Source organism: Sus scrofa, chromosome 9 (assembly GCF_000003025.6).
Source record: "Sus scrofa isolate TJ Tabasco breed Duroc chromosome 9, Sscrofa11.1, whole genome shotgun sequence".
Taxonomy (NCBI): domain Eukaryota; kingdom Metazoa; phylum Chordata; class Mammalia; order Artiodactyla; family Suidae; genus Sus; species Sus scrofa.
In genome coordinates, this window is record NC_010451.4 from 35760296 (window position 1) to 35786983 (window position 26688).

General features: G+C 35.1%; 1 protein-coding gene across 13 annotated transcripts in view; it reads left to right on the plus strand.

Annotated features, from left to right (window-relative positions):
- The window catches only part of GRIA4 (glutamate ionotropic receptor AMPA type subunit 4), a 361930-nt gene that overhangs the window by 318236 nt on the left and 17006 nt on the right, over window positions 1–26688 (plus strand). The window contains exon 14 of one of the 13 annotated variants that reach the window (XM_013979341.2): window positions 4251–4289. The exons of 11 other annotated variants lie outside the window; for them this stretch is intronic. In XM_013979341.2, the coding sequence (XP_013834795.1) occupies window positions 4251–4272 (22 nt within the window). In that variant the 3' untranslated portion in view covers window positions 4273–4289. Of the gene's footprint in view, window positions 1–4250; window positions 6650–26688 lie in introns of those variants that run through there. One more of the 13 variants, XM_021062723.1, reaches the window with a different exon arrangement.

Consider the following 26688-nt stretch of genomic DNA (forward strand, 5'->3'; position numbering starts at 1 on the left):
AAATACACTTTCTAAAACTTTGTAGAGCCATTTCAATATGCTCCTTCACCATCACACAACTCAACAATGAAAAAATTGCAGGCATTAAAATTTTCTTAGCATTAATTCTGCCTTTCACAGTGTACAATACCAAAATGTGAAAGAAATCTATCACCACTGACCACACAAGTCATCACATTGTATTGAAATAACCTAAATTTTAACTATCTTACTTTTTTCCTAGGGTACTTGGTAAAGAAATTAATGCACAAATAATTGTTTACAGAAATGTTAAAAATTCAGTCCATTTTCTCTAAGTGTTAACTGTTTGGGGAGTTAGCTAAAATAAAAATTAAATTGGAGTCAGTCAAACAAATGTGATGCAAACAACTCATTTTTAAAGAAAATATGTGTATATGGACCCCTCTCCATTGTTGCTTCGCTATGCAAAAGATTATATAAAAATTGTCAAGAACTATCTGCAAGGCCTCTGCTATTATACAAGCCTAGTTGTTTTATATTTGGAGCTGAGAGATATGCAGCTTCTGAACATTCTTTTTGATATGGTAACAAGCCAGAATCCTACTAGAAACTAAGGGAAGCATCGTCAGATTTCCTGGCCCTAGTCTCCCCTCTTTTCAAACATTTACAATAGAACCACAAAAAAAGTATTATCAGCAAGTACAGCTGCCTCTATGTTGCTCATGCCTTTAGCATGAAAAGTAATTTAGGAGTTCCCGTCGTGGCTCAGCGGTTAACGAATCCCACCAGGAGCCATGAAGTTGCGGGTTTGATCCCTGGCCTTGCTCAGTGGGTTAAGGATCCGGCATTGCCGTGAGCTGTGGTGTAGGTTGCAGACTCGGCTGGGATCCTGCGTTGCTGTGGCTCTGGTGTAGGCCCGCAGCTACAGCTCTGATTAGACCCCCAGCCTTGGAACCTCCATATGCGCGGGTACGGCCCTAGAAAAGAAAAAAAAAGAAAAGTAATTTTTTAAAAAAAGCATGAGAGCCTAAAATGAAACCAAGCCCTAAATCGAGGCTCTAACCTTTGGCTTATATTTGAGGCTAATCCGAGGTAAAGAGACGTAAACAGGATCTAAGAAAAACTGACCTGATTGTCTCCCAGAGTAAAAATGAAAGGCATAGACAAAAAAAAAAAAAAAAAAAAAAAAAAAAAAAAAGAATTACCTTCTATGAAATTATATAGCAATGATAATATCATATAAGATAAGGAATCAGTTAATCTATCATTTAATTAATGTTCTTTTCAGTTATTCACCTAAAAGATGTAATGTTTAAATTTGGCCTAATGCAGAGCTCTAGAAATTACTGAGCAGTGTGTTTCTTTCTTAAATGAAACAGCAATGATAATAGTACATCATTATAGCTCTCAGACCACTTCCACATGTGTATTCTTTACTTGCTCCTTTTAACCCTCTTATGGTGTCATTTTGTTATAAAGGAGGACATTATGAATTAGAGCTGTTAAGTGACTTGCCCACAGTCCCACACAGCTGAGATTGGAACTGAGAACTTCTGATTCTCTCCAGTGCTCTTATGGGAAAAGAAAACCAAACCGAACAAACAAACAAAAGAAAAAAACCTTTTAATAAATAATGTTTCATTCACCTTAAAAACTAAACTAACTCTTGCTAATTTGAAGAAATTACACAGGAGATTTCAGGTCAACACAAAGAAAGATTTTATAACAATTTAAACTGGTACCAAAAAATGGAGGAAAACTGGCTATGACTCCCAACGTCAGAGTTGTTCAAATAGAAGTAGAAGCAGCTCTCACATCTCTTAGAGAGTACACTTAGAGAAGACAGTGACCTCTAAATTCCCTTCTCACCTTGAGGGTCTGAGATTCTGAGTCATGCCCTGAACTATCTTTAGAAAAACAACCAAAGAATTCTCTTAAACCTCTTTGAGCTTGTGGATACTTAATAAGACTGAGGGAAAAATCATTCCTAGAAGCTCAACAGGCTTTGGAATTAAATAGTTCACTAATTCAGTAAATAACTGTTTTATCAAAGTCTGTCTACATTGTGAAATAGATATTTAAGGAAAGTACTTCTCTGAAAGAACCACAGAGCTGGGGACACATGGTTCTTGTGTGCTTATATATACAAACATATACATACAAACACTTAAAATTATATACTGACATCAAATTTTTGGCAAGGTACAAATCTGACAAAATTCATTGGATTATATGAAAGCTAAAACGAAACAGCAAAAGGGAAGGACATACATGTAGAAGGACTTGCTTTGAGTTTTCTTATGAATAAAACATTTATTTCCACATCTCAATTTGATAAAAATTTAATCTTTGTAATGTGGTATCCCATGATGTTTCAATATGTAATACCTGAAAGGTTTGATTTTTAAGGGTACCAATAACTTTAGTACTACTTTATTTATTTTTCATTTTTACCTGTGTCACATATAACAATCAGTTTAAATTCTGAAGCATGAAGACTGCACAGCCACTGTAATTTTAGCCAATCCTGCAGTGTACCTGCAATCGTTTTTAGTCATAGATTCTCAGATCACTTCAAAATATAAAGACATTTCCATCAAAACTCTATCATATAAGTGGGTTCCATGGATGAAGGAGGTATATCATAAAATGTAATTTATTCCTTTTTCTCTTGATAGCACACCTTTATAATTTCTGAATGTATTTGTTTTAGAAAAAAAGAAAGTGGCTACTTCTGTATATATTCTTTAGAATTTATAGAGTATAGTGGATAAAAAGCTGGTTTCCCAAAATAGCCATTCTTAGAATATTCATTAAATATACAAAGTTAAAGTTTCTAAGGAAGAACATGAGAAAAAACATGTACGTATGTAATCGGAGGAGTTTTATTGTGCCATATTTATATCACTTTAAGGTGACTAAAGTTCATAGGATGAACATGATGCTAAATAAGTGGTAATATTAATGTAATATAGAATCTGCCATACGGTGTTTTTTCCCTGCACATTTTCATAATAGCCATTTGATTAATGATGACAATATCCTTCATTTTGATATCTCTGGAATATATTGTGACAATCCGAGATTCCAAAGTACATCCATTTTCTCACTTGATGTTATTTTACTTAATAAAGAATTTTAATAAGTTACCCAAAGTTAAATAACAATAGCACATGATCTTGTATGGGTTCAGGCTCATTCTTGGTCTCCACTTTCCTCCATGTCTCACAGAATTCAATCAGTTGTCTGGTATTTGATTTTTTTTTATGAGAGCCAGTCACTATCTCTGAAATTATGCCAAAGGGTATCTCAGAATTGACCCTAAACTCAGTTCATTAGATAGTGGTCTCAAAAAAGACAAAGTAATTCGAGTAAGGAAAGACCATATCAGCAAGCACATAAATGAAAAAGAAATAAAATACCTACTACATACCAAGCAAAAGTCTATGAATATATTTTCACTCATAACTCCTTGAAATTGGTTTTATTATCTTCATCTGGACAGTTGAAGTTGCTGAAATTCAAGCCAAATTGCTGAGAAGTGACAGAACTGGAATAGAAACATATTATTGTCTAATTCCCAAATCCATGCTGTTTCCACCATGCTGCCTTGTTTCTCTCCAAACACACCAACAGTCCTAGTTACATAGAGACATATTAAGGGGAAAAAAATCCCATCTTTATCCTACTCTTGATTCCCTGTCTTGAAAAAATAAAGCACATCGTTTTTATAAACCCATCTCCCACACTTTCCTAATGCTCCCATCTAATGACTTCTTGGATTTGTTTTTCATTTTTATATTTCTTGTTCACATCAGATTTAGTACAGCTCCAAACATGGTTTTGCTTGTAGCACTATCATTGTACCCTCAAAAATACATGAAGACCACCAGGAAAATGGGTTGAGGTCATCACAGCATTCCTCTTTCTACCTGAAGAATTCTGGGTAATTCCCATGGACAACCTTCATGATTCACTCTGGCTGATGAAAATTACCCAAACAATGCCCCGCCATAAATTATCCTGCTCTAGGTCCGTTTTCAGTTTATTAGTGCTCTAATAAAATAGACTGATTAAAGAACAAACAATTTTGTCTCTCTTACACAAAGTTCATTCCCCTTTGGCTTAATCCTTAAATGGGTTTTAAATTCAATTCAATGAATGTCCCAGTATATCAGACAGTTGGTAGTGTCTTGTGAGACCTGAGGAAGGGATTAGCCAGAACTGAACTTGACTTTAATACAAGACCATGTTCTATTATTGTTTAACTTTGGGTATTTCTCCCCTAGGAGGAGGACAGAGGAGAACTAACCAGCTCCAGGATCAAGGTAAGAGGGGAGTTTTCTTTCAAAAGAATGGGTTCCATTTATTTGAAGGAAACCCCTCCCCCACCTATTTTAATCCCTTTTTCTTTATACATTCATACTTTTTAACCCAATAATATTAGGAAACCAGATTGCCACCTACCTGTACATAAGAGCTATTTGAACATCCACTTGCAAATGTTATAGCAGGAAAAAATAAAAACCTTCACACAAGCCATGTTAGTTATAAGCTAATGCATTTATGTTTTCCATCATTATTAAGTATCAGTGTAAGTTTTCCATTAAGGATTAGATTTCTACATAGGCCTTAGGAAATTGTCATTCAGCTGTTAATTTCACTATATATAAAATATGAGTAGTTACTAATAATCAAACCATAGAGGATAATAGGGTTATAAAAATAATTAAAACTAAAATCCAAAGTGTATCTTTAGAAAATATATAAGAAAAAATTTTTATAAAAGAGGCAGCTGGTATAATTTAAATAATATATATTTTGAAATATGCTCGTTAGACTTCCAGTGTAGAGTTATAGGCTTAAATTAAATTTTTAAGATACTGTATGAAAAGTGTGGTTAGAAAAAAAGGGAGGTTATGTTATCTTGAGCATGCTCATGGAACTTCTTCCCATGCCTCTTATATTGCTTTTAATAGTTTCCAATGTTACCTCTCACATTTTATGTTGTCCATGGAAATCATCAGAATTCCCTGCCTTTGGTACTCTATTTCAAATTGCTCCTTGCATAGGAGAGAAATCCAAGGTGAGAAACCAGTGAGAGAATTTACAAAGCACCCAGACTTTGAAATATTTGAAGAAGTCATATGATTATAGAGGAATCAGCTTTCAGATTCTATCCAGCAATAGTTCTTTGTCATTGAGTTCTCCAAAGATGTGACTCATGGATTTTAGAAAGCTTTATGGTTAACTGAGATCACAAAGGAAATTTTTGGAAAGAGAAGAAATGTGCAGAGAGAATAAGAATTTAGGCAATGAATTAATGGTATATAGTCATTATCTTTCAGAAACACAGTTTTTGCTTTGTTTCAAATGTGTCTAAAATCTTGCAATATCTAAAAATTGGATGGTAGAGAGTTTTTAATGAAAAATTTATTTAGGAAGGATTTTTTTTGCTAAAGATTGTTGTCTTCTAAGCAGGAACCATGTTGGTCATGTGATTAGGAAGATACATAAGAGGATACATACAAAATAGAAATTTGATTTTAGTAAAACCTATGCTATTTATGTAGTGTAATGACATTACAATGGTCACCAAATCCAGAAACCTAGTAACTGAACTTTCAGCAGATAATGCATTTTGCCAGAGGTCATATAGAATCTAACTTTGACTTTCTCACTCATTGACTCCTTTAATGAAAAGTACAGGATATACTGAAGGCACATTATTTATTCCTGATCTATTTATTCCTAAATTTTAGGATGCCAGATGTATGGATTGCCTGAGGGAAAAAAAGTCAATATTTTAGTGGACTATTTATGTGTTAGAATTTGACAGTCACATAGATATTAGTTATGTCAGGCAGATCTGTTGTATACTTTGAATTCCTATGAAATATGTCAGTAATATCCAGGGAGAGAATTGGTGGTGGTTCTGCAGTGATTTCTAGTTCTTTTGGATAATCTGAAATTGAGATAAAACATTTTTATCTATTTTGTTGCTCAGTAAAGTGAAAAGTATTGAACTCATATTAACTGCAGTTTATTAAATATATTGAAAAGTAGTAAGTGAAAGTGCCCAAACTGGTAATTTTAAAAAGTACCCAACCTCTGAGGAGAAGCAAATAGCTGAAAGACTGTGTGATATGATCTAGTATTAACACCATAGGAATAGGAGAAGCTACTTTAATAATTTAAACTTTTTGTCATTTCTTCCTATTTAAATTTTTAATAAAAATAAAGAATATATTTCTTTTTTGAAATATGATTATGAGCCCTGTTGCTCTCAAAGATAAGAGCTTTATGTTTCACTTGGAACAGCATAAACAAAAATTTTGCAGACACATGTACTTAGAATTCTTAACCTTCAGCTGTTTTCAAGAATAAAAGTAAAGTCACATGCTCTCCTAGCTATGAGCCCCCTTTGAATGGCAAGCTCAGATAGCTTCCTTTGAAGATCCCATTAGCGGAGTTCCCGTCCTGGCACAGTGGAAACAAATCTGGCTAGGAACCATTAGGGTGCCGGTTTGATCCCTGGCCTTGCTCAGTGGCAAGCTAAAACCACAAGGAGACATTAATATATACCTAACAAAATGGCTTTTAAAAAAGTAACACACGGGAGTTCCCATCATGGCGCAGCAGAAACAATCCTACTAGGAACCATGAGGTTGCGGGTTCGATCCCTGGCCTTGCTCAGTGGGTTCAGGATCTGGTGTTGCCATAAGCTGTGGTGTAGGTCGCAGACGTGGCTCGGATCTGGCATTGCTGTGGCTCTGGCTTAGGCCATCAGGTATAGCTCTGATTAGACCCCTAGCCTGGGAACCTCCATATGCCATGGGTGTGGCCCTAAAAAGACAAAAAAGACTAAAAAGAAAAAAGACCCCGTTAGGTTATAATCTCTGTTTCTCAAAAACATTTTTGCATTCAATTTCCTTTTTCTGTTTGTGCCATTCTTCCACCTAACCAAAATCCAAGCCAAAAGTTAGAGTAGATGAAAAGAGATCAATTAAAATATATTTTAAGTTATATTTAAATACAAGTCTTCTGCTAATGAACCTGAAACCTTAAATGAAAGAGAAAAATTAATACTTTACTATTTTCTCTCAAAAACTTGATGGGAAATTTAAAGTACTTGTACATAAAGTTTAAGTAGATCTATTTAGTGAATCAAATACATATTTATATATACAATAAAATAAATTTTAAACCAAATACCGTTGGCATTTAAAATCAGTTTATGAAAAATGCAATTTTTAATTTCTAAAATGTGCTGAATTATATTGTTCTAAGTAGTAAAAATTTCCTAAAGGTGATATGTTTTATTTGCTACACTAAAATAGATTAAAACTGAGTTATAAAAATACCTATATCTCAGATTTTTATCTTTGAGTTCAGTTGGAAGTATCAGATTTCCTTTGATATTCACAGCAAACATGTTTTTGTTTCTATCTTTTAGTATTATTTCTTTGAAACTGAAATTTCTTAAACTGAAATAGTGATCCCTTTAACCATATATAATCATACTTTCTTAGATTATTTTGTTTATGCAATGGACAAAATTGCTTGCCATTATGCATTAAGATAGCTAGTGCCAGTAACTTATGTCCCTTTTGTCAATATTTAATAGACTCTTTTGAAGCCTTTAGCTTTATTTTATTTAACACTTTTCATACCAGGTCTTCATTAGGTTTCAAGGCTGAAGAATTCTCTTTTATTGTCTAACACAGTATACTTTCACTTTAATAGGTTTCTTGAAAAGTAGTACCCTAAGTTAACTCACTGAGATATCAATTCTGCATTTATTTTTTTTAAAAATGTACAGGTAACATTGTAATGTATGACTCAGAGCAAATGTGGGTCCTACAGATAAAAAATTGATAAAGAAGCAGATGATAAATAGAATCTAGACTGTCTGAGAAAGATCCAATAAAATAGGTTCAGATAAATATTAATTGAATAAATAAGCCAACGAGTGGAGTTCCTGTTGTGATTCAATGGGTTAAGAACCCGACTAGCATCCATGAGGATGTGGGTTCTATCCTTGGCCTTTCTCAGTGGGTTAAGGATCCAGCACTGTCATGCGCTCTGGAGTAGCTCACAGACACAGCTCCTATCTGACGTTGCTGTGGCTGTGGCTGGGGACTGCAGCTTCTATTCAACCCCTAGCCTGGAAACTACCACATGCCACAGGTGCGACTTAAAAAGAATAAAAAGATTTAAAAATAAAAACAAATACATCAATGAGCGATTCCTGGAAAATGATAAGAACTTTAGAAAAGCTAAGAGAAAAAAGAAAGAAAGAAATTCCTTGTGAAATTTCTTTCATGAGACTGGGATTGACTCTGAATAAGACATCTTTTGGACTATAAAGAAACTAGACTGGCTAGAGGCAGAGGAGGTCTGTTTTGGGAACTAGGGTGCCTAGGAGACCAGCTTTATGTGCTAGACAGACCCAGATTCTAGTCCCGTTTTGCCATTTATTAGCCATGTGGATTTGATGCAGATTCAGTGAAAATACAAAGAACTTGACACAGAGTCAGGCTCAACAAAATATAATGAAATTAATACTTTAAAGGTATATTTAAACTGAGTTATTGGGAATCCTTGAATACCAGAAAAATTAGAATAGAATAGTATCCTGGAGGCAGTCAGGAATCACTGACGGTTTTTGACAAAGCACTACAAAAAAAGTAGAGAAACAAGTTTATTTTGACTATGAGGATCTGAAAACAGATTGAGAGAATCAAAGAATCTTATCTCAGGTGATAAGGTGATGCCAGTGTAATAGAAATGAAAACGTAAATGTAGGAAACACTTTTGAGAAACAGTTTGTGGTGGGGTTTGGTTTTGTTTTGATTTGGTTTCGTTTGGATTTTTTGTTTGTTTTGCTTTTTAGGGCTGCACCTGCTACATATGGAGGTTCCCAGGCTGCAGATGCCAGTCTACACCACAGCCACAGCAACACCAGACCTGAGCTGCATCTGCGACCTATACCACAGCTCACAGCAATGCCGGATTCTTGACCCACTGAGCAAGGCCAGGGATCAAACCCACATCCTCATGGATCCTAGTTAGTTTCATAACCCACTGAGCCGCAACAGGAACTCTTCAGAAACAGTTCTTAATGGATAATTGGCTGTGGGAATGAAGAGGATTTGAGAATTCAAAGATGAGATTGAGTTTTTGTGATTGGGCTTTGTTAAGTTATTTGTTTTTATATTTTTATTCCTTCTGTGAAAACAATCTAATCTGTTATACTGAAGCTTACTTATGATGCTATTGTTGGGGATCCAAGATTACATATCCTAAAATATTAGCATTTAAATCATTAAGAACTTGAATGTATCAAAATAAGCCTACCTTACTTTAACCTTGGGAGAAAATAAATGTTACCATCTAATCAAATTAAGTCATATTTAGGTTATTAGTATTGCTTTTTAAATAAAGTCATCTACTTCACTTCCTTCTTGGATATTTAGGAAGGATGAGTTCAGTTGACAAGATCTTCTGCTTTTGAAGATTTATCTCAGCTCAGGGAGCATTTAGCCAGAGAGAATAGACGTTGCCAACTTACTAGTGCAGGGAATATAAGTCAAAGCTTAATGAAGGGGTAAGCCTACCAAGCCTGAAAAACAGTTCTTAGGAAAAAGAAAAGTTCCTTTAGAGAGCCATGGGAAGGATGGGTAAATAGTTTAGCTACACAGGAGAAGATGACAGGAAGCAAAGATATCCTAGCACTGTGGGAAAGAGCACTGGACTAGAAGGCAGAAGACCTGCATCCCAGCTGGGCTTTGGTGAGCAAGTCACCTAACTTTCATTAGATCCCAGTGACCACATCTGTCAAACGAGAGTGTCAGAGGCAACCTCTAACCCACATTTTGACTCAAATGTTGTAAAATTCTTTAAGGCAATTGATGGAAGTGTTTAGGAATCCTCAAAGGATGGGAAAAGGAAACATGGTCATGGTACCATGTACCATTCCAGTTTAGAATTCTGGAAATTGTATAAAAGAGAATAAGAGAATGGTCTAGGAGATGAAAGAATCTAGTCAGGATGGAGCAGAGTCCATACGGAAAATAACAGTCGAGGCAAAACATCTTCATGAAAGGCCTCGTACTGCTACACAGCCACCAGATCTTGTTTTTGAAATTTTACCTTAGAGTGATGATAATTACAACTTAAGAACTGAATGATATCCAGAGGTAAATTAAATCACATTGCAGTCTAGGTAGTTGTGGTCTCACCTTGAAATAAAGCCCTCTTTCATATGATTTGATCACAGATTATGATAATAATGGAGTGGCCAGGGCAGGGACTTTATCCCATATAATCTCAAACAGCACACTCAAAAGGCCACCACAAATAAAGTAAAATTTACATTATTTAATATAATCTATATTTTCTCAATATTATATAAAGGTAAATAAAAGTATCTTTTGACAGTTTTAATTTTTACTAATTTTACAGACAATCCTTTAAAAAGCCCCACATAGGAATTCCCATTGTGGCTCAGCAGGTTACGAACCTCATTAGTATCCATGAGGATGCAGGTTCCATCCCTGGCCTCGCTCAGTGGGTTAAGGATTAGGCATTGCCTTGAGCTGTGGTATAGGTCACAGACATGGCTCAGATCCCGCATTGCTGTGGCTGTGGCATAGGCTGGCAGCTGCAGCTACAAATCAGCCCCTGCCTGGGAATTTCCATATACCACACCTGCAGTCCTCAAAAGCAAAATGAATAAAAAAAAATAAAAAATGAAAAAACCCATATATGATGTGCTTGCAGAATCACAAATTGAGATTAATAACTTGAATATTTCTGCCTGCCAAATACAGTCTTAAAACCTCTTCTATGCTAAAATTATGGAGCCACCATGGGCCATAGAAATATTTTTTTCTCTTACCTTTCTTTAATAGACACACTTGAAAAACACCATTAATTAATTTTAAAGCAGGTGTTATCAGTATTATCAGAGAGGAAAAAAATGTTCCTCCACCCTTCCTAGTTCTTCTGGCTGGTCTAAGAATTAAATTGATATGAGACAGATTAACAGGAGAAAATCAAACAAAATCTAATAACATGTATAATGCAGGAGAGACCCAGGAAAACTGAGAAACACACAAAAATGGCCCAAACCCTCACCTTAAATATTATTTTCAGCTAAAGACCAAAGAGGATGCTGGGGATAGTGAGTTGAGAATTCAAAGGGAGAGGAAGGCAATTCACATAGAGATTAAAAGCAAATACTGAGGAAATAAATGTTTGCTGGTCTGTGCACAGACAATGGGACACAGAGTGGACTCTGATCTCTAAGAGTTTCCTCGCCATACATAGTCCATAATTCTTTGCAAATGTTTCTATAATAGCTCTATTCCTGTAATAGGTCCTCTAATCTAAATTCCTAAGGCAGTCAACAGTGCAGCCAAAGTTTCTTCCTGGGGTCTTTTGGGCCTTGATTGTCTTCAGCTTGAAATAATTCTCATGCCAGACATATTTTGGGGTGGCAGATTTTGTTCCCCTACATTCCCACCTTTGAAACTTCTAGACGTTTAACAGCCTGGAATTTTATTTGATTTGCTAGATTGCTTTATATTTCATTGAATCACAGTCCTGACAATAGGTCTGTTCATTTCAGGAAGCAGTGATGCAGGTGGGCTCTTAAAGTTGGGCCTATAGGGTGCAAGCATTCAGATATTTAATAAGTGGCATTTCCGTGGAGACAAAAGAAAAACAAAGGTTAATGATTGGAGCAACTTATAAACCCAGTGTCTGAATCCTAAGAGCTGTTAGTCAAGAAAATTTCTAGATGTCAGGTCGAAGCATCTTTTGCAGTTTGAAATGTGTTTAATGATCTCCTTGAGCATTCAGCTAAACTATATGAGACACACATCAACAATCATGAGGTTTGTCTAAATACAGCAATCATGGTGACCTCTCTCAAGTTTATATCAAGTTGTTCAACTTCAGTTTACAGGGCTTTAGGAAAAGGGCAGCTTTAGTTCTCAATGATTCCAAGTGAAAAGGAGAAGCAGGAGAAAATTAGAAACATTAGTTTGAAGAGTTACAGCCAAATATTTGAGGAAACTAGAAAAATTCAGGATCCAGTTCAGTTTACAGAAAAACAAAACCTCAAAGATGATTAATGCAACTACAACCTAATATCGGTACGTGTATATTGTAGCTTCTGCTGAAACATCTTTTTTCCCTAAAAATCACCCTGACTTCTATCAAAGAAAAGCAAATTAAGACTAATTTGTTTGCAGAATAAGTTTAATGTCATTAAATTTGGCCTGATTAATTACCTAAATCTAGCAAGAATAGTAATTAACCATATAGACTCTTAAATCTGCTTTGCTGGAACTTTTCAAAGGAATCTCCAAATTGAAATTTTAAGTGCCTCTCAAGGCCATGAAGCCATGCCAAGGACTTGCCATCATATTTGCCTGTAACATCTACAGATTTGGGCAAATTCTTCTCTTGAGATCCCAAAAATATCCTGTGGTTCTCGTGCCTGCCAGGAAATAACCTTCCTTACTTACCTGGTGATGTTACTGGGAACCCTGTAAGCAAGGTACCAGGCTGCTTTTTCCAAAGGACATTATGGCTCCATAAAGTCAATCTCAGTTCTTTAAGGCTGTCTGGTCATATCTGATACTGTACACATTCTCAAATGTGACATTCCAATCAAAGCCTTGGCAATAGAACAAATGTTTCCAATTGTATTTAATATAAGGAGAAAAGATCCTCAGTGAACATATGTAAATAAGTATGTTAGCATGAAAAGGAGAATACTAAATTTCCAGATTATGGAGGGATTAGGTAGGAAGAAAAAGATGTTTCAATTCAAGTCATAGTTAGTGTAACAGGATAGGTTTCCTTATATTTGGAAAGCAAAGATTAAAAACCCAGGAACATTTCAGATAAAAAGTTATAAAAATTATAATCAGTTTATTCAGTCCATATAATTAATTATATAATTAATTTTTGTTGACCTTGATCTTTTGTTAGCAGTTGTATTAATCCATTAGGTCTTTTTAGAGTTCTATAATTTCTCACCAGTTTAGTGGTATGATCTGAAAGTTATCAGAAACTATTTGTCCAAAAGCCCTTTCTATGAATCTTCTTTTTTGACAAAAAAATCTTCATTTTTGAAAAAGCATCTTAGTAAAACAATAACTGTCTATAAATGACAAAAGACTTAAAATTTCCTGGTTAAAGATTTGCAATTGACAGTTGTTCTTGAAGGAAATTTGGCTGTTTCTGTAAAATACAATGTTTGAAGACTGGTAATAAATGCGAACATACCTGAATTTTAGGAATTTCATATAACTTCTAGCAAATTTATGTTAAACACATTTACCTATACAACTTAAGTTTATCACTCATTTGACAATGCTTCCCATGTAATTTAACATACCAAGTAAGCCTAATTAGTTTAATATCTCTCCTTGATGTGTTTCAGGGGTTCTCTTAAATATCCCAAAGTTAGCTAGAGGTCAAAAGGATTTTATTTAAAATGTTATTGGGGGGAAGTTTGTCAAAGATATCAAAAGATTTTAAAACACTTGGTCAGGTAGGATTGTAGGTGACTGTGAAACAACATTTATTCACTTAATCAAAGTGACAGTAAAAGATTCAAAGGCAAATACAGAAAGTTACAACAGATTACTTAAAAGGTAAGAAAATTTACAATCCCTTATCAAAGTTGATAGTTCAATATTCCAAGAAAACTTTGTCCTCTTAACAGAGAGAGAAAACCAAATTCTAATTTTGCATCAGATTACTTTTAATGTCAGAATTAATTAATTCAGTTAAATTAATTTTAACCTTAGCCAGTCCTAACCATACACAAAGCTCTTTATGCAGGGTTCCTTTTTGAAAAAATATATATGTATATTGGACTATAGTTGACTTACAATATTATGTTAGTTTCAGCAAAGTGAATCAGTTACACTATAATATATCCATTCTTCTTCAGATTCTCTACCCATATAGGATATAATTAAATATTGAGTAGATTTCTTTGTGCTATACAGTAGGTTCTTGTTACTTATTTTATATATAATAGTGTGTATATGTTAATCCCAATCTCCTAATTTATCCTTCCCCTCACATTTCCCCTTTGCTAGTCATTAGTTTGGTTTCTAAATCTCCAAGTCTGTTTTGTAAGTTCTTTTGTATCATTTTTATTAGATTACACATATTAGTGATCTCATATGATATTTGTCTTTCTCTGACTTACTTCACTTAGTATGATAATTTATAGGTCCATCTATGTTGCTGCAAATGGCATTAGTTCGTTCTTTTCTAGGGCTGAGTAATATTCATATATATATACATGTGTATATATATATATACACCACATCTTCTTTACCCAGTCCTCTGTTGATGGACATTTAGGTTGCTTCCAAGTCTTGGCTATTGTAAATACTGCTGCAATGAACAGTGGGGTGCATGTATCTTTTCAAATTATGGGTTTCCTCTGGATATATTTCCAGGAGTGGGACTGCTGAGTCATATGGTAGTTCTCTATTTAGTTTTTTAAGGAACCTCCCTATTGTTCTCAATAGTGGTTGCAACCGCTTCCATTCCCGCCAACAAAGTAGAAGGATTCCCTTTTCTCCACATTCTCTCCAGCATTTATTGTTTGTAGCTTTTTTGGTGATGGCCATTCTGAATGGTGTGGAGTGATACCTCATTGTAGTTCTGATTTTTATTTTTCCAATAATTAACTATGTTTGAGCATCTTTTCATGTGCTTTTTGTCCATCTGTCTGTCTTCCTTGAAGAAATGTCTGTTTAGGTACTCTACCCATTTTTTCAGTGGGTTGTTTGGTTTTTTTTGTATAAAGCTTTATGAGATGTTTATATATTTGGGGGATTAATCCCTTGTTGGTCATTTTGTTTCCAAAGAGTTCTCCGATTCCATGGGTTGTCTTTTCATTTTTTATGGTTTCTTTTGATGTGTAAAAGCTTTTTGAGTTTAATTAGGTCCTATTTGTTTATTTTTGTTTTTATTTTCACTACTCTAGGAGGTGGATCTGAAAAGATATTGCTGCAATTTATGTCAAAGAACATTTTGCCTATGTTTTCCTCTAAGAATTTTGTAGTATCTAGTCTTACATATAGGCCTTTAATCCATTTTGAGTTTGTGTATGATGTTAGAGACTTCTAATTTCATTCTTTCACATGTAGCTGTCCAGTTTTCCAGGCAGCACTAATTGAAGGGACTGTCTTTACTCCAGTTTATGTTCTTGCCTCCTTCTTTGTCATAGATTAATAGACTATATGTGAATGAGTGGGCTTATTTCTGGGCTTTTCTATGCTGTTCGACTCATCTATATTTCTGTTTTTGTGCCACTAAAATACTGTTTTGATGACTGTAGCTTTGTGGTACAGTCTGAAGTCAGAGAGCCTGATTCTTCCGGCTCGGTTTTTCTTCTCAAATTTGCTTTGGCTATACATGGGCTTCCATGTTTCCATGTAAATTTTAAATTTTTTGTTCTGTGTGGAAAAAAAATGCCATTGGTAATTTGATAGGGATTGTATTGAACCTATAAATTGCCTTGGTAGAATAGTCATTTTGACAGTATTGATCCTTCCTATCCAAGAACATGGTATATCTTTCTATTTGTGTCATCTTTGATTTCATTATCAGCATCTTATAGTTTTCAGAGTACAGGTCTTTTGCCTCTTTAGGTTGCTTTATTCCTAGATATTTTATTCTCTTTGATGCAATGGTAAATGGGATTGTTTACTTAATTTCTTTTTCTGACCTTTCATTGTTAGTGTATAGGAATTCAAGAGATTTCTGTGTATTAATTTTGTATCCTATGCAGGGTTCCTTTTCCACAAATTTTCTATAACTTCTTTTTCCACCTTTAGATTTTGTCCTATGATTTCTCTTTTACTCTCTCCTTCCTTTTTTGAACCTCTCTTTAGGACAAAATTACCTTCTTCTCCCTTAACAAAATATGTTTCCACTCCTTATACTTTTTTTCCTTTGCATATGAAGATGTTTTCCTTATTAATTTTAGTAGTTTTAATTATATAGATTAATTAGAATTCTTAACCCTTAGAAGAAAACAATAGTGAAAACCAAGAAATAAACAGTTAATGAACTGTTACACTAGTGGTTTTTTGACTGGGAAGCTTATGTATATTTTATAATTTCTGAAATCATATATTTCCTCATAGCATAATTTTTTTCAATATGGTACTTCACGTGGTTCTAATAAACCCAAACATCTTTAGTTTTTTTATAATAAGAAGATAAAAGTAGACTTAGACTTATTTAGCAATTAATGTCACAGTATTTTATCTTCTCTGGAAATGACCTTGACATTCAATAAATTCCCATCATTTAAACTAACTTAGCAAAACTCTAAAGCTTCAAGTTTTCACAAAAATTTAAGGAAACTTTTAAGTAGACATGTTGTAAATTATAAGTATTTTTAATTCCATTTGCATCAACATAGATGAACCTAGAAATTATCATATTAAGTGAAGTAAGTCAGAAAGAACAAGACAAATACCATATGATATCACTTATATGTGGAATCTAAAATATAACACAAATGAGTTTATCTAAAAACCAGAAATAGACACACAGACTTAGAGAACAGATTTGTGGTTGCCAAGGGAGAGAGGGGATGGAGGGGAGATGGAGTGGAAGTTTGGGATTAGCAGATGCAAACTACTATATACAGAATGGATAACAACAAGGTTCTACTGTATAGCACAGAGATTCAATATCCTGTTATTAAACCACAGGGAAAAGGATATTTAAAAAAAAAAAAAAAATATATATATATAAACTGAAACACTTTGCTGTACAGCAGAAATTAACACAACATTGTAAATCAACTATACTTCAATAAATATAAATTTTAAATAATCAAAATAATATTTTTTAAAATTACGGAAGTTATCCTTTTGCTAACAAAATTTGTAACAGAGATAACTGAATTTATTTGACTTGTGGTAAATTTAGTAAAATATAAGTTTTACATTCAATGCTAACTCACAAGATAGGCCTATTTAATGAAACCAACAAACTTAAACTTGCTTTTATTTATTAAAGATTAATCTTAGATCATGTTAACTAGAAAAATATTTGGGTTAGTTTAGAAATATTTAATTCGTAAGCACTTCAGTCAACTGATGAGCTCTTTTACAATGTATTTTGGTAATACCATTCAGAGATTTTAAAATACCATATCTATGATGTACACATAAACACAGACATACACAACCAGAGATCTCATAGAGATCTCATAGCTTTCATTTCAGTCATGAATCAGGTACAATAGAAAACTCACTAGTTCATAAGTAACAGTTGCAATAAGTTACATTTATCTACTCAGATTGCTAAGGGTTTTTACTATTTGTGGAAAGACTTTTAAGATTTGTATTTGTCCTTGATAAATCCTTAAAGAGGCCGTGAATTAGAAATGCAGATTGTACCTTTTTTTTTTTGGCCATACCTGCAGCATATGGAAGTTCTTGGGCCAAGCACTGAATCTGAGCCACAGCTGCCACCTATGACTCAGCTGCAGCAACACTGGCTCCTTAACTCACTGCACCTAGCTAGAGATTGAACTTGTGCCCCCACAGCAACCCTAGCCACTGCAGTCTTATCCTTAACCCCCTAGACCACAGCTGGAACTCCAGATCATAGTTTTTAAAAGGCCAAATTTTTTTCCTTTAGTTTTTCAGGTTCTACCTGATTGAGTCATTCAGGCTCAGTTTCAGGCCACTGTGGGCTGCATTTATATTTCTGATTTTGTGGAGATTTGCAAGATAAAGATGATTGCTTTCCATTTCCCCAAATTACTAGCCTAACACCTAAATATCAAAAGGTATTTGATATTTGTAAAGAAAATAATTTTCTTTAATTTGTTTCTTTATATTACAGACACGATTTCCAACTAAATGGAAACCAAAACATTTCTGTGTTCTAGATATTAGGATTCAATGCATCATGCCTTCAAAAAGTCTGCACAAGGCATTCAAAAAGGCCCTCTTTCTGACTGCACAAGTCAACCACATTCACTCCAGGGGCAAAATTTTCCACTATTGCTTCTGTTAGCCCCTGAATATCAGGCACCAGTTTCCATCTCAAATTATGTGGGCTCAGGCCACCCCACTGGATTCCTTTAGCATGTTAAATAACACTGCCTAAAGGGTGGGTTTACCTGCCCTGTCTTACAATAACAGGCAAGAAAACATTTCTTTGTGAGTCACAACGTCCCTGCCCACAAGACAGTCAAGCAAAGTAGATTCAGCCATATTACATAAAGCCCATTCAAACACACCAATTTTCTTATAAACTTTCATCTCAGTTCCATCAGTTCTTAACCTTTAACCTTAAGAACCCATCAAATAAGTCTCAGTCTTACAAGGAATCCCAGAAATTTTTTCTCTATTATCTCCCCAGCCATGTTATTCATTCCTGTATAAAAGACTTACCTTGGGAACTCCAGTAAGGGGTTGAGCCAACAGCCCCAGGCCCTTTTGTCAATCTTTAACTTAATTAATTAGCCTAACTGTTGCCCCAAGCAATTGCTGGTAGGTTTTTCAGCACAGTTTTTTTTTTTTTTTCTTTCTAGCCTTTTAGATTTAACGAAACTGGGGTGATTAGAGTAAATTTGCTTGGGGCCCTTTAATTTTGGAGAGGGTATCAACAGGGAGTCCCTTTGGCTCACACAATCTTAGATAGTGCTGTATTTTAAAACTTTGTTTTGGTCCCATCAATGCTCATTTTATTTATCTCGATTCTTTATAACCATCCAAAGATTTCCATCTTCTTGTGATGAGCTTCACTACCTACTTTTTCTGTTTCCTCTTTATTCCATCACTTTCAAGATTTGCTTTATTTACTGTATTTTTAACAACCCTTTAAAAATTTCCACCTTGTTGGGAAGAGTCTCTTTCCCCTAAATTCTCTTATTTATTAACGTATTTTTTAATTAGCATCTGTTAAGACCCACTGAGGGGAAACGGAGATTACAGATTCAACAAGGCCTCCTGAACAAATTTTTTGTTTTTATTTTTTTAAAACTAAGGGAGTTTTTAAGATTACTTGTTACATTTCTTTGTATCTACCTTTTAATTTGGTCATTCCATAGATACCAATAAAACATCTGCTTATGATGAGAGCTTCCTAAAAATTGACCAATGTAGAATTTTTTCCATTTCAAAGGATCCATCATCTGGTCATTGATGGGTAAGATCTTAATAGTGACTCAAACAAATAAGCCTATTTATGGAAAGACCCTGAGGTAACTTTTCAGACAGTACCATGGACACAAGAGGCATCCTGAGCAAGGGCACAGATGATGTAGTCCCCGTGTTCCAAAGGCTCCCTCCCAAAAATAGTCTAAGAAAGTTTGAGAAGATAAAGACCCTTTATGGACTGGCCCTTTTATGATAAAACTCCCCTGAGACCTGAAACAGCTGGACAAAGAAACTGCTCAGAATCCCAGTCTATTTAACTGGCTGCCAAATGCAAACTTGTATATGCATCTTTTGAAAGACAGAGACCAGAGAGATTTTTCTCATTGGTATATAAACCAAGCTCTTGAGACATAGAACAAGACAAAAGGAAAGCCTAATCAGACTAATGGTTTTCCTTCTTATAACAAATGACACAAAAGACAGAGACAAAGGAAAATAGTGACTATCTGTAGGAGGGAAAAGATCAACCAAGAGTATTCTACCAAATTTTAAGTCAAGAGTCACCAAGTCCAAGGAGCCAGCCTCACAAATATTTTCTGCTAATCTAATTTTAGAAAAGAGAAAAAGTCTTAACACTCTCTTTTCCAGCAGACCCAGAAAGCAGAGATCCAGAAATCTGACTGACATGATAAGAAATATTACCTTCTGCTGGCTTTTATCAGGTGTGCCAGGGTCTCTTACCTGCAGAAGCTTTGTAGGGAGTTGTGTTCAGCCAGTAAAGTTGAATCCCATCTAACAGAGAGGAAGACGTTTTCTGCTACCCTTAAAGGTTGTTCTGGCTAGTCTAAGAATTACGTTGATATGAGACAGATTACCAGGAGAAAATCAAACAAAAGTTCAATAACATGTATACACAAGAGAGACCCAGGAAAACTGAGTAACTCACCAAAATGGCCCAAACACTCAACGTAAATACCATCTTCAGCTAAAGACCAAAGGGGACGTTGGGGGCAGTGGCTTGGGAATACAAAGGTGAGGAAGACATCACATGGAGATTAAAAAGCAATTATTTGGGAAACAAATGTTTGCTGGTCTGTTCATAGACAATGGAACACAGAGTATACCCTAATCTTGAAGAGTTTCCCTACCATACCCAGCCCATATTCTTTACATATGTCTCTGTAATAGCTCTATTTCTGTAATAGGTCCTCTATCTCAATCCTTAAGATAGTTAGCAGGAAAACCAAAGTTTCTTCCTGAGTTTTTTGGGCCTTGATTGTTTTCAGTTTGAAATAATTCTCATGCCAGACATTTTGGGGGGGCACATTTTGCTCCCCTGCAATTCCCTAAAATTGTATATCAATTTGGGTTTTGTATGCTTGTGCATTTTTCCTGAGAAATTATCTATGCTTTCATTGACTTCTAAAAGAAGTCTATGACCCAAAGGAGAAGAGAAAATTGTACTGTGTGACCTAAAATTGACAAAATCATGAAACTAAACTGCACGAAATATTTGTAAGGATTACAAAAAAAAATCATACTAAAAATACGATTCAATTTTTTATTTATTACAATCTCTAGCTAGTGTGCTGACTAAACTATTGGCAGATATCTTCACAAAAATCATAGTGTTCCTTCTAAGAATCACATTCTTCATACCTAGTTCTCAAATAGGAATTAGTCACGCACATTCCAAAGAACACAATTTAGAGACAATTCCTGGAGTCTAGCCCAGTATCAATTCAATTTGTTCAGTTCTTTTTGACACAATTGGAGTATGAATTACAAACATTTCTATATAATAACTTAACTGCATATATGTCATCCAAAATCCAAAATAAAGACAATAAATTCCTCCTTATTAAAGGGGCTTTCAAATGCTCAAATCATGCTATGTCTGAATTATTTTTTCATATAAACAAATTTTCCTCAGAATTTTGATATTATTGATCAATTGTACCATTTTATGCAAATCTTACTTGTTATCACATAAGCAAACTAGAGTGAAAATTTAATGCCTTTTTAAAAATTTTTTTCATGTGGAGTTCTCTTGTAGTACAGCAGGTTAAGGGTCCATTGTTGTCACAGCTGCAGCTTGCAGCACTGCTGTAGTTCAGGTTCAGTCCCTGGCCTGGGGAATTTCCACATGCTGTGGGTGTGTCCAAAAAACTGTTTGCATATGGAGAGAGAGCAACTAAACCCAATTTATGCCTTTTGAAATAAGTGCACAAATCCAATGAAGCAAAAAGAGCTTTGTGCTTGTTTACTGAAAAGAATAATTTGGGAAGAAAAGTAATAATACAGCTACAAGTAAAATTGAAAACTTAGTGGAGCATTGATAAATGCTGAGAGTTAGTTAATCTTCCAGGCCTAAATAGCTAATATAGGAGTAGAACTGTGAATACAAATAACTTTCCTTAAGTTCAGACATATTAAGTTCTTATTATTTGGCGGCCTATTGATTTTTATTTACTTTTTATATTTCCTTGAGTGATGAAATAGTTCTTCTTTCAGTTATTAACTGACTATATCTAAAGTTCTAGGGTTTTTTGTAAATTCTCAGTTTTTCCTACTAATTTCCTCTAGATACCTTCTTGGGGAGGGGCTCGGAAGGAGGGGACAAGGGATTGGACATCATTAAACCACAAAAGTAAAATCCCATGTGATATTTGTTCCTCTCTACCTATCTCATGTGGTATATGGCATGAACTTTCATGTGCGTAACACTTGTTACAATACTAACAATTCAGCCATCATTTAAGTAACAGAATGAATAGTCTACACAGAGTTGCTTATTTTTTTTTTTCATGAAATTACTGTTTTCTTATTAGAGTGGCTCTGGACAAACTTCTGCAAATATTTACCAGCTGAATAACAAATTTTAAGTCAAGTCAGTTTTCCAATCTAAATTTTTTTTTTGCTTTTTTTAGGGCCAAACCCACGCATATGGAGGTTCCCAGGCCAGGGGTCCAATCAGAGCTATACCTTCCGGCCTATGCTACAGCCACAGCAAGTGCAATCCAAGCTGCATCTGCGACCTACACCACAGCTCACAACAATGCCAGATGCTTAACCCATTGAGAGAGGCCAGGGATCAAACCCACAACCTCATGGTTCCTAGTCAAATTCATTTCGCTTGTGCCACGACAGGTGTTCCTCCAATCTAAAATTTTTGTTTGATTTAAAAAAGGGGGGGGGATAAAGTAAATATGTCATATGATGGAAGATTTTTTTAACTGAATTTTTAAAAACTTCAAAAAATCAAAAAAGACTTTTCTTATAGTCTCTAATACTTGTTTAGGGAAGAACATAGTTAGTTGCCAGCCATGGAATTTCTTTTTCTAAAAACAGAGGTTTATACATACTTTTTTAAATGGCCCACTTAGCAAGACTCACGTTTATTCACGATCACATTCATTTAATCTGGCCTAAAGAGGAAAAACAAAAACAAAAACCACATCTTGTCTAAGTTTGTGTGAAATCGCAAGGCTTCTCTTTAGGCCACTGAGAGTGTATTAACCTTCTGCAGATCCTATCTGATGGGTAGACCCATATACAACCTCTCTGCCTGACCTGTTACCTTCAAATAAGAACCTTTGTAGAAGGCAATTGCATCACATGTTCTCCATCCAGCCTGTGCTTAGAGACACGAAACCAAGTGAACCAAAGCAAATCACATTATCAGAACAATGACTTTTTTGAGATCCTTAAGAATAGCTCTAGGAGTTTCTGCCGTGGCACAGCGGAAATGAATCCGACTAGGAACCATGAGGTTGTGGGTTCGATCCCTGGCCTTGCTCAGTGGGTTACAGATCTGGTGTTGCCATGGGCTGTGGTGTAGCTTGAAGACACAGCTGGGATCTGGCATTGCTGTGGCTGTGGCCTAGGCCAGAGGCTACAGCTCCAATTAGACCCCTAGCCTGGGAACCTCCATATGCTGCAGGTGAGGCCCTAAAAAGACAAAAAGACCAAAAAAAAAAAAAAAAAAAAAGAGTAACTCTAAACTAATTTCTATCTCTTTCTTAATTTTTCTTTTTGCTATTTCTTGGGCCGCTCCGGTGATATATGGAGGTTCCCAGACTAGGGGTCAAATTGGAGCTGTAGCCACTAGCCTACGCCAGAGCCACAGCAACGCGGGATCCGAGCAGAGTCTGCAACCTACACCACAGCTCACGGCAACGCCGGATGGTTAACCCACTGAGCAAGGGCAGGGACTGAACCCACAACCTCATGGTTCCTAGTCGGATTCGTTAACCACTGCGCCACGACAGGAACTCCTGTTTTTCTTAATCCAAAATACACTATGTATTTAGATTTGCAGGAAATAATTCTATTAGGCATTATAAAATAATTAAGAGAGGTTTTCTAGTCTTTAGTGATTATTAAAGTGTCCATTTTCATTCCAGAAAATGTTGGGTGAGCAGGGAGGCATAAAACCAATACAAAATTCAAATCAATCATAATCCAAATACCTATAGTTAGCTATTTGTTATATTTCTTTCCAGCATTTTGCCACTAACATTGTATATATATATATATATATATATATATATATATATATATGTATAAACATTATATATTTTCCCAAATTAAGGTCAAAATGAATATATAAATTTACTTGATAGTGAGCATTTTTACTTGATATTAAGCATTTCCATGGTCATTAAAATATTATAATGATTATTAAACATTCAGTCATATGGATTATTAGTGCTTATCAATGCTATCACTTCAGAAGCTTAGTGAAAATGTACATATAGCCCCCAATTCAGAAGATTCTGATACAGAAGTTTAGCTTTGAGTATCTGTAATATTGGTTCCAACACTCAAATCAAACTTGAAAGCTACTGATGTGCACCAAAATCTACTTAATTTTCCCCTTTTGTTGGGCATGTAAATTACTTTCAATGTTTTGCTATATAAATATACTATGGCATTTATTATGTCACTTTGTCGGATCATTGATTACTTTCTTAAGAATGACTTCTAAAAAGGAAAATTATTATCAATAATTATAAAAGGTAAGAATTGTTTTAAGCTTTTGCTGTATAAAGCTGTGTTATTTTCTTTCCAGTTTTTTTTTTTTTTTTTTTTTGTCTTTTTTTTTGTTGTTGTTGTTGTTGTTGTTGCTATCTCTTGGGCCGCTTCCGCGGCATATGGAGGTTCCCAGGCTAGGGGTTGAATCGGAGCTGTAGCCACCGGCCTACGCCAGAGCCACAGCAACGCGGGATCCGAGCAGAGTCTGCAACCTACACCACAGCTCACGGCAACGCCGGATCGTTAACCCACTGAGCAAGGGCAGGGACCGAACCCGCAACCTCATGGTTCCTAGTCGGATTCGTTAACCACTGCGCCACGACGGGAACTCCTCTTTCCAGTTTTAAATTCTATTTGCAGTGCATGAGGACACATTAAATCCTTGAATATATTAAACATTTTCTTTACCTTTATATTTCCCAATATGAGAAGGAAAAAAAAAAGAATTTGTATTTCTTTAATTCATGTCAGTTTAATTCCAAGTAAAGTTTATACTTCTTTCTGCATAAAATATCTACCAATGTCCTTTGTGGATTTTAAAGGGATTTTCTTAGGTGTTTACATAATTTCTTATTGATTCACATAATTGTATAAGTTCTTTAAAATATATTAGTATTTATTAAGACTATGAAAAGGAGTTCCCATCATGGCTCAGCGGTTAATGAACCCGACTAGCGTCCTTGAGGATGCAGGTTCCATCCCTAGCCTTGCTCAATGGGTTAAGGATACGGTGTTGCAGTGAGCTGTGGTGTAGGTCACAGACTTGGCTCAGATTCTGCGTTGCTGTGGCTCTGGTGTAGGCTACAGCTCTGACTGGACCCCTAGCCTGGGAACCTCCATGTGCTGTGGGTATAGCCCTAAAAAAAAAAAAAAAAAAAAAAACTGAAAAATTTCTAGCATCATTCAGGTAAATATTCTGGACATTTTTAACGTCCTAATATTTAAATTGTATAGAAAGCTTAGTATGTAGAGAACACTTAAGATAAAAGCGTACTGGCTAAAACTAAGGAAGCTTTCTCAAGTGTATATAATTAATGGATCCTTTCTTAAAAGATTAAATAAATCTTGCGTACAAAAAATGACTAAATCTAAGGCTTGTATATTAGTTTCTTACAATAATATCATCAAATCCAGGAAATCACAAAAATACTAAACAATTTTTTTAATTTCCCTATGTATTTAGATAGATATTTTATCAGATATGAACTTTAATATCTTACCAACAGAAAAATTATACCATAAGAAATATGATCTAGAAGTAAATACAATTTGTAAGGCATACAGTAAGCATAAAAGCCTATCTGAATCTATAGCATTTAATGAGAAATTGTTTATGGAAAGATAGAGAGTAAACAATAAATATCTTAGCCTGAATTAAGCATGTTTTCAACAAGAAAATCTTAATTTGCACTGGACTTGTTTACCCAAAATTAATAAATGGAAAAAGTTTGGGTCTGTTAGTTCCCATTCTAAAGCTTTTGTTTCGTTAACAAAAATGGGTCTCAGATGCTAAGGCAATGAGGGATGGATTTTCATAATCTCAAATTCAATTGAACAAAATTTCAGGAGTAAAAACTCTTGGAAGTTTTCTAGAGGTCCTGGAATTTGTCCAAGTGAGCATTTTTGTTCCAACCCTGAGTCACATTCCCCAGCATCTCAGCGCTATGGAAAAAGCCATTTGGAGAGGGGTTTTTCTTACCTAGGATTCCCCTAAGTCAGAAAAGAAAAAGGTGGAGTTCCCATTGTGGCTCAGCAGAAATGAAACTGACTAGTACCCATGAGGATGCAGGTTTGATCCCTGGCCTTGCTTATTGGGTTAAGGATCCGGCATCAGACATGTCTCAGATCTGGTGTTGGTTGTGGCTGTGGTGTAGGCCACAGCTACAGCTCCAATTCGACTCCTAGCCTGGGAACCTCCATGTGCCACGGGTGTGGCCCTAAAAAGATTTAAAAGGAAGGAAGGAAGGAAGGAAGGAAAGGAAGGAAGGAAGGAAGGAAGGAAGGAAGGAAGGGAAATAAGTATGTTACCTGGGTCCTGTTGTAGTCTATAAAAAATCATTGTCAGCACACCTGAGCTCTCAAATGTGTTTTGCACATCCAGCAAACATGTGATCACTTGTTGTTTCTTCCTTTCCCTCTATTTTCAAATGAAAGCAATCCATTCCAACTGAGTTTATTTTGTGAAAGCTGCATTTAATAGAATAAAAGTAATAATTAATTATAAAATAGCTCACAATATTTTTCTCCTTTCTCTTATCTGCTTGGCAGATCACCATTACAGCTTCTCTGATGCTTAATCAGGACAAGAATATCCCTTATCATCAATAAGTGTTTCTGTCATTGATTTCAAAATCTGTGTCAAATGCAAGAAGGGGATTCCAAAGCAATAGTAAAATGTGCTGCAGCAAAGATCTGCTTTCTACAGCCCGTATTCACCTGACTCCTTATGACTTTCTTAGACTTGCTTATAATTATTTCTTAAGGGTTCCTTATTCTTTTTGCCTAGATAAAA